We start from the raw sequence: 9,176 nt of genomic DNA on the forward strand, positions 1-9,176 counted from the left end.
AGTGGAATTGTAAAGCGCTTTGAGGGCCCCAAAAAGCGCTATATAAAAATGCAATCCATTATTATTATTATTATTATTATTATTATTATTATTATTATTATTATCTACCAAGATGTATATTTCAATTTTCTCATTTGACCCTGTTTGACCATTTTTAGTTTTTTTTTTATTAAAAATAACTATACAATTCACTTTCAACTCTTTAAGATGGAAAAAAAATCATGTGCCACAATAATAGAAATTATTTATCATTGTTTTATCATTTGGTTGTGTCATGGAACAGCTGTGTGTTGCAGGAAAAGGACCCAAACACTGGACTCAAAGGCAGAACGTCAACTTAAATACTGCTTTATTGCAGGCTTGGAAGTAATACAAAAACACCACACACGACCATTCAAAACAGCTACACACAGTTAAAATAACTGTGTGACACCACCAAAACTAAACTGGGATAAATCTAATGGAAGTAATGCTCACAGGGAAACAGTGGAAAACACACAGTATGAGGGGGAACCAACATTAATGATGCAACAAAGGACAAAGGCAAACACAGGGCTTAAATGCACAGTGGAGTAATCAGGGAAACAAGGAGAAGCAAACTAGACTCACTGCACATAGGACTGGGACTATCAAAATAAAACAGGAAACAAGAGACAATTCACAAAGATGTAGACTTGACACTGAACTAAAAGGGACATATGGACAAAATCTAAGAACTAGAAATCACAGAACAAAGAACTAGAGCACTAGAAATACAGAGAAAGAAACCTAAACACTAAAAGTCCTAACAATGATGAAAATCAAACATCAAACCAGAACACAAGTAATTTACAGCAAAGAAATCAGACAATAATAAATAAATAAATAAACAATAATAATAACAAACAAAACACCGGGTCATCGACACAGGACCGTGACAGGTTGTCTCTTATTCATTCTGGCTAAACTCTCACTAATGCATACTTCCTTATATTCATATGACTATGACAGGATTGAGGTGCTCAAATAGCTCACAAGCAAAAGCAAGAATTCTAGGAGAGTGTCACAGCACTGGGTCTGGTGACCCAGTGTTTTTGGTTTAAGTTATACTCTTTGAATTATGGATTCCTGTTTGTATTATATTTAGTTCCTGGTTTCTAGGTTTGCCTCAAAAAAAGGAGAAAAAGGTCCTGGAAAGTATATAAAACATAATACTGAGTGTTAAAGGTAATAAGGCTGTTGTTCTAAGAAAACTGTAGTCATAGTTTATATTAGAAATATCGAAAATGTTGTTTTTTGGATTGTTTCATAAATTTTATGTATATGAAGTTTACAAAAAAAAGGAAAAATAAAGGAAAAACTGGGTTAAAAAGCAAATATGTTTGTCCACTGAATTATTCATCAAATACATTAAATACCTCTAACTGTCATGAACTGGCTGTGTGCAAACGCAAAACTCAAAGATCACTGCTTTATTGCAGGCTTAACGATGTTACAGAATACAACACTAGACTGGGAATGATAAACCGAGACACAAGGAAACACAGTGAAACACACACAGCTCCAGGGATGAGACATTGACGACTAAGCACGGAGAACACGAGGCTTAAATTCAAAGGCAGTAACAAGGAAATGAGACACACAAGAGAAGCAGGGCTGGGAGCAATCAAACCTGACAAGACCGAGGGAAGCAAAACAGAATACATTAATCTGAGACACTGACCTTCAAAGTAAAACAGGAAACGCACAGACTGAACACAGACACAGACTCAGGGGAAACACAGAGACATGGGAGCAGGGCAGGCAGAAACACAGAACAGAAGCAGCTCAAAATATAACCAGAACACAACCCCAAAGAACATGAAAACAAGAATTAACCTTAAGCACATAATAATAACCAAAACCACAGAGTCACAGACTCAGGACCATGACACTAACATGTAGCTCGAACATGTTAATGTTTTATAGATAAAACGTTTTGCACATAAACACAGAATATTTTTGAATAGATACATTTGAAAAATTAAAGGAGAAAATGTCTCCTTGTTTAGAAGAAATTAAATGTTCAAATAATTATAAAAAGTTAAGGGTGAACTGGGCTTTATGCCGAAGCAGAGCCAGAGTGATCTATGAGCCAGCTGTCCCGTGCAGGATGACCAATGATCAGACATAACATATAAATTCTCTAACTGAATGTAAATGTCAAATTCATTACATGAAAAGATTATTTATGAAATGCATTAATTATTATACATTAGATTTAATAAAGGGTGACAAATATTTGACTGTTAACTACACAAAAAGTAAACATATAAACATCCAGAAGAGGTCACACCCCTAACTTTAAATGAACCAAGATAAATTATATTTTTTGGTCAGAGGGCCCGGTGGCGCCGGTGTCCGGCAGCCTCGCCTCTGTCAGTGCGCCCCAGGGCAGCTGTGGCTACAATGTAGCTTGCCATTGCCAGTGTGTGAATGGGTGAATGACTGAATGTGTAAAGCGCTTTGGGGTCCTTAGGGACTGAGTAAAGCGCTATACAAATGCAGGCCATTTACCATTTACCATTTTGAAATGATTCTATATCAATATTTGAGCTTCATTTGAGGCACATACATTTATCGCAGTGTATGCCTTTAAAATAAACAACAAACAACTTTTTAAGATGTATCATGTTACCTGTTGGGTATTTTAATAACTACTCTTTATAAAATGTAAAACTTTAAACTGGGGAAGTGAAACAGCCAGAGTAAAGTCATGCAGAGCGCAGAACAGCTTGAAGGACGGTCATGTTTGTGGATTTAGTGTCTCAGACTGTTCAGAGGCATTGGCAGGAGCTGTAAGAAGACAAAGATAAAGCTGATATTTTCTATAATGTACAGTGATTGATGATTTCTGTTAGTAAATACACTAGTTTTCTAGCTAAACATGCAATAAAGAGTCAGGCAAGCAGGAATATAAATAGGGAAGTCACATTATCAAGAAGCATAAATATCACATGCTGTGCAGATTTTGGTGGAACATGAGGGAAAGTACCAAGAAAATAAATGTTACTGCAACAATCACGAGTTTTTGTTTTTAACTGAGAAATGATTGGCAGACACATGACTAAAGGTCACATGACACAAAATCTCATCACTATTCCTTAAAAACATTAAGCATCACAGGAACACGAAGCTTGTTTTTTTTAAGTGTGCTTTTCATTCTAAATGCCAGCATTAATATGTTCTACGCTCTTCCACATGAGCAAACTCTTTTCCTCAAATTTAGTTCACAGGTAGAGATTTCAATCATTTGTGTTCTGCACAGCTATGAAGATCAGCAGCTCTGTACTTATCTATTACACTGATGCTTCTCACATCATCAGTCAGGTGTCATATATTAATCTCTCTGTGGCTCTGAGACGTAAACTCATATATATATATATATATACACGTATACGCTACTCTTTCAGGCTGTAGGTGTTTGGAACTAATGTTAAATGTGTCAGTATGTACTAAAACACAAATTCAAAAACTAAATATAATGTTTCTCCAACTGAGGTCACTCACCTTTCTTTCTTTTGTAAGCGATAACCGCCACAGCTGCAACAGCTGCAACAGCTGCAGTGAGGATGATCGCTAGAACAACCACTGTAGCTGTAATGTGAGCGGGCTTCCCTGTTGAACAAAATGTGGAAACACTTTAGTAATCCCACACATTTTTGCTCTGTGTTATAAAGAACAAGTGAGGAATGAATCAGTAAGGACCTCATAGTTGATACATCTGACAAAACTAGAGACAACAGAAAACCATTAAAACTCAGTTAATACTCCAGTGTACTTAATCTTCTTGTGCACGCTAAAGATAAACCATACTGCATATAGTATTTCATTACTTTTGGCTTACTTCAGCTACCATTTGTGTTCCATTTTAAGTCATCTTACTGATTTGTTAGTAATTATTCTTTATGAATTGATAATAGAATTGTTTGATTGGATTGGTGAACATCAGTGTGACAAAGTTAAGCTTATCCAGCATCATCTCAAGAAACTTAATATTTTAATGTAAAACCCTTACACCATTATCAAGACTTGATAACACTCAATTGATCGTATATGTTAAAAACAGCTTTTAACAGGAAGAAACCTCCAGCAGAGAACATTAGACAACAGATGTTGAAGATGGAGCTGTCAGCCAGGAGGAAAAGGAAAATGGATGTAGTGAAGGAGGACATGCAAAGGGTTGATTTTAAAATAAATAACTTCTCTGTAAAAATGATTCATAACCATTGCAGGATCCAGTCTTACCCCAGTTGGTCCTGATCAGTGTTTTGTCCAGTTTGGTGATGATGTACTCGTTCGCACCAAAGAGCTGAAACACACAGTCGTACCTCTCCCAGTCTTCAGGTGTGACTGATGAAAGTTTCAGATCAACACTCAACTGGAAGGTCCCATCATTGTTGGGGAGGATCTCTCCAGGATCCACACCTTCATGGAGCTCTTCTCCATCTTTCCTCCAGAACATCAAACCTCTGTCAGGATAGAAACCTGTAGCGTGGCAGCTGACTGGAGAGGAGGACGACTTCTGGAGGAGAGACACTGAGGGAAGGACTGTAAAAAGATACAGCTAGGAAGGTTTTACATTGTCTTTGAATTGCCTTATACATTTTCTGTTTTTCTACACCAGATTCTTTAATTCTACCTGCTGTCTGAGAAAAGTTCTTCCCACACTGTATATACTTCTTCAAAATCTCAGGGCATTCGTGGATATAAAAGTTTTTATTGCATTTTAATTGATCTTCTTCACCATCCCATCTCAGTTTGGTGATGACAGCCTTTGGTTTTAGAGCAATCCATGTCAGTCTCTGCGGGTCGAATGTTAAAAAGTCTTCTCCATCATAACCGTACTGATTGAACGCATTAATCTGTCCAGTCTCGTCATCCCATTCACAGCCATTCATACTCTGCAAAATATGAACACCTGAAAAAAGACACAGTGACAATAACTGCAGGAAACCAGTGAAATGTGAGCATTACAGAAACAAAAATAGAGGGACATACAGCTACTGGCACATAAAACAGTCTATCAACTAATGGACACTTTGGAAGGTTCACATTTTTTCTCTGCTTCATTCACTGTTCTCATTTTCTTTTCTTCTCTCTTCACGTGTGCGTAAAGTAGCAGATCACATTATCGTGTTTTACATTCTATGTCATACCCTAATCTAAAATACTTTTAGTTTTCTATTTTAATCCAAATCACAACGAAAATAAATTCTGCTGCAACAAATGAAACAAATTCATACCTTCAGTTTGGTTGAAACGTTTCCTCAAATTCTCAATGTAATGTTTGAATAAGTCTTGCGTATGGAAAGAGCGAGCAGTGTACCACTCCAGGTGCTGAGGATCATCCTTCATGAGTTTTTTCATCCATTCTGTTTTGGGCTCTGGTCTCCCTGTGTTGCTATCATAGTAACTTTTCTGAACTCCATCAACAAGTCCAACCACCACAAACTCCGGAATGTTCTGGACTCCAGATGTTTGACAGAAGAAAAACTTCAAGGAGTGTTTCACTGTAACAATAATCAGACTTTCAATTAGGTGGCATTGCAGTTATATACAGTGGCTTGCAAAAGTATTCTGCCCCCTTGAACTTTTCCACATTTTGTCACATTACAGCCACAATCATTAATCAATTTTATTGGAATTCCACGTGAAAGACCAATACAAAGTGGTGTACACGCGAGAAGTGGAACGAAAATCATACATGATTCCAAACATTTTTTACAAATAAATAACTGAAAGTGGGGTGTGCGTAATTATTCAGCCCCCTGAGTCAATACTTTGTAGCCATATATTAACCAAAACAGAGCGAAAGAGAGAGAGAGCGAGAGAGAGAGAGAGAGACCGATCCGTTTAAATTTAAACCTTCTTTATCTGATCTATATATAGATCAGATATTTCTCATCGTCGGCCTGAACTCTATTCTGTGGAAACAATGTCAACATCTGTCCGTTGATGTCGATATTTACGTTTTTCTTTCTTTTTTCTTTTTTCAAATGTTGATTTATGGTCTGTGATTTATGAAAGCAAATGTACAACATAAAACTGTTCGCGGTCTGTCTCCTCTCAGTAAAATCGTATTTTCATTCAGTTGTAAAAGTGAAACTGAAGACAGTGAAAGTACAGAGCGAGATCAAATTACCAAATAAAATATGAATAACGTGGACATAATCTTACCTGATGACCCAAACTGACAGAGGAAAAGCAACAATAACAACCTTCCCATTGTTCTAATTTAGCCCAGGCTTCTCCCATTTGGCAGACGTGACGTTGACGTATCGTCCTGAAGTGGATGTGAAACATCACATCCCGTCGTCGAGACTGCGGTAGAGAGCCGCCTACGAGTCAGTTTAAAAAACACGTGTGCTTTATTAAAAATGAAAGCTTTATGTTACAGTATCAGAACGAATTTATTTTGATCGGCTGTAATACTTTGAAAATAAAGGTTTTTTTTTAAACTTGATTTTGACTCATCTGAAATAATAATAGCCGAATAAATGCAACCCAGATTTAAAACAAATGCTGTCTTAAACCTGATAAAGGTATATTATTCCCTGTTTTAAAACGGAATGCAATAATTTTCAAATTTTATTGTATTCAAAAGAGAAGAACATAAAATATTTAAAATGCTTAAAGTGTCACATTTTACTGTTTCATGTAGAATATTACCCAATTTTAAATATAATGACAGCTACACCTTATCCATTTATCTTATTGAGTGTGATTAAAATATGACATCAATTTTAGGTGAAGCTTTGCACATGTGTACTCTGAGTGACCCAAAAGAAGAATGCACTGAGAATTTCATGTCAACCATGGGTTAATTTTAATGATTTTGAAAATGCAACAATAACACAACAATGACAACTGAGGATACAAACTACAGACGAATGTGGCATGCTATGGAAAATTCTAATTTATCCTCACATTTAGCTTTATGTGTTTAGAATCTCACTGTATGATTCTTGTATAACTTTTGCCTCCTTAAGATGAACCAAGTGTGTGTCAGCTTGAGCTTGTGAAAACTGCTCAGCTAGGCCTAACGATGTTTCACTATATTATCTGCTAACTGTCTTGTTCAGTTTGTGCGATGTTATAAAAGGGGCTCTGCTATACGCCCTGAGGTTAGAACGCTCATTACTATAAACCTGTTATGTTTTAATGTGTGTTCTCCTGCGCGCAGTAATAAATAGCTTGATCACAGCTCTTTCCGTGTTGCAGACTTTAATCACAAAATTCCACGACAGACAGTACACACCACGAGAAAACAGAGAAGTGAAAACTCCTAACAGAAACCCAGGGACGATTACCAGACAAGAGTATAACAGATCTTTTAGTTATAGGTCACATGACACCATAAAAACAAGCTTTTGCTTTCTGTGATGCTTAATGTTTTTAGTGAGTAAAGAAAACTGCAGTCAAAAAGATCATGTGTGTGATTTGCATGTTAAATGGCAGGATTTGTTCTACACTGTTCCACATAACCAAACTCTTTTCCCCAAATTTATTTAAAGTATCGCACAGCTAAGGAATTCCAGTTTATGTTTTTAACAGCTATAGAGACCGACCTGCAGCTCTTTACTTATCCATGACATAGATGGAGAAATGGAGATAGAAGATAATATCATTTCATTTATACATCATCAGTCTACAGTCATGCAGTCATTTCACTGTGGCTCTGACACCTGTACTGTTATTTCAGGCCGTGAGTGTTTGGAATTAATGTTAAATTTGTCAGTACGGATTAAAGTAGAAATTCAAATGGCCCCACTGTGGCCATTCATACTACACCAAAGTAAATAGATAAACAATACAAATTAAAACACATAAAATTTCCTGTTTTTTCAGTATGTGAATTAATTCAATTTGATTCAATTTGGTTTTATTTATAAAGCACCAAATCACAACAACAGTCAGTTCAAGGCACTTATATTCTAAGGTAGATACTACAATAATATTTACAGAGTCAATAATCACATAACCCCTTAAGAGCAAGCACAGTGGGATGGAAAACCTCCCTTTAATAGAAGAAACCTCCAGCAGAACCAGGCTCACGGAGGGGCGGCCATCGACCACGACCAGTTGAGGTGAGAGAAGGAAGACAGGACAAAAGACTTGCTGTGGAAGAGAGCCAGAGCTGAATAACAAGTACAACTCAGTGCAGAGAGATCGGTTAACACACAGTGAGTGAGAAAGGTGACTGAAGAGGAAATACTCAGTGCATCATGGGAATCCCTGGCAGCCTACACCTATTGCAGCATAACTAAGGGAGGATTCAGGGTCACCTGAACCAGCCCTAACTATATGCTTTACCAAAAAGGAAAGTTTTAAGCTTAATCTTAAAAGTAGAGATAGTGTCTGTCTCCCAAGTCCAAACTGTAAGCTGGTTCCACAGAAGAGGGCCCGGAAAAATGAAGGCTCTAAATGCCTCCCTGTCTACTTTTAAATACTTTAGGAATAACAAGTAAGCCTGCAGTGTGAGAGTGAAGTGCACTTTAAATGAGTAATCAAAGATATTTGCACTGACCGAAACAGTGCACGTAAGATCAAAATGGACTGTATGTGGGGATGGGTTTGATATCTGTAGTTAATGAATATACCTGGCAAAACTGAGAAAAAAAAAATCCTTTATAACAGCAAGAAAATTTCAGCAGAACTAAAATCTGGGAGGATAATCATCTGCTGCGGCCAGTTTGGGTGTAACAGGAAAATCTAGAGAGAAAAGATAAACTGGGGAAGATTAGAGATCCCAGACAGCAGACTCCATTGCCATGATGTCAGTATTACACAAGATTGTAGTTAGTATATTGGGCATAGTTTGTGCATTGCAGCATGACATCAGGATCAATATGTTGCTGAAGCATAGGCTGGATGTAGGGAATAGAGGGAGAGGTCTGATGGAAGTGAGGAGACAGATGTGGACTGTGAGTTTTCAGTTAGTTGTTAATTGTCTATTGATAACAGAGCGTGAACCTGTTAACAGAGGAAAAAGTACTCAGGTCTCTGTTGTCTTCAAGCTGCTTCTCTCGGCTTTGACTGTGACTTTGTTAATGCTAGATCATAAAGTTAATTTTTCAGACCACGGTCTCCTGTTGCTGATAGCAGCCTGTTTGGGAGCTAGCTGATATGTGAGAGTATTGGGCAGATTAAGTATT

The 9,176-nt window shown here is 37.1% G+C and overlaps 1 protein-coding gene across 2 annotated transcripts; it reads right to left on the minus strand.

The window, feature by feature from the left end:
- Positions 1 to 332: 332 nt before the first annotated feature.
- On the minus strand, positions 333 to 6,355 carry LOC100691933 (major histocompatibility complex class I-related gene protein). Of its 2 annotated transcripts, none has more exons than XM_019350706.2 (6): positions 6,199 to 6,355; positions 5,265 to 5,531; positions 4,661 to 4,939; positions 4,267 to 4,557; positions 3,529 to 3,636; positions 333 to 2,814 (listed from the first exon to the last, which is right to left on the minus strand). In XM_019350706.2, the coding sequence occupies exons 1-6, from the start codon at positions 6,245 to 6,247 to the stop codon at positions 2,765 to 2,767; spliced, it is 1,044 nt and encodes a 347-aa protein (XP_019206251.1). In that variant the 5' UTR covers positions 6,248 to 6,355; the 3' UTR covers positions 333 to 2,764. The 2 variants fall into 2 exon arrangements, with proteins under 2 accessions (XP_019206251.1, XP_019206250.1); XM_019350705.2 differs by having other exon boundaries at positions 4,267 to 4,569.
- Positions 6,356 to 9,176: the final 2,821 nt, after the last annotated feature.

This window comes from Oreochromis niloticus, linkage group LG22 (assembly GCF_001858045.2).
Source record: "Oreochromis niloticus isolate F11D_XX linkage group LG22, O_niloticus_UMD_NMBU, whole genome shotgun sequence".
Taxonomy (NCBI): domain Eukaryota; kingdom Metazoa; phylum Chordata; class Actinopteri; order Cichliformes; family Cichlidae; genus Oreochromis; species Oreochromis niloticus.

Bases quoted from the DNA above. Each gene is read 5' to 3' on its own strand.
- LOC100691933 (XM_019350705.2), bottom strand. From the start codon at position 6,247: ATGGGAAGGTTGTTATTGTTGCTTTTCCTCTGTCAGTTTGGGTCATCA. The intron at 4,940-5,264 runs GTATGAATTTGT...GTCTTTTTTCAG, and splicing joins ACGTTTCAACCAAACTGAAG to GTGTTCATATTTTGCAGAGT. The intron at 4,570-4,660 runs GTAGAATTAAAG...ATCTTTTTACAG, and splicing joins GAACTTTTCTCAGACAGCAG to TCCTTCCCTCAGTGTCTCTC.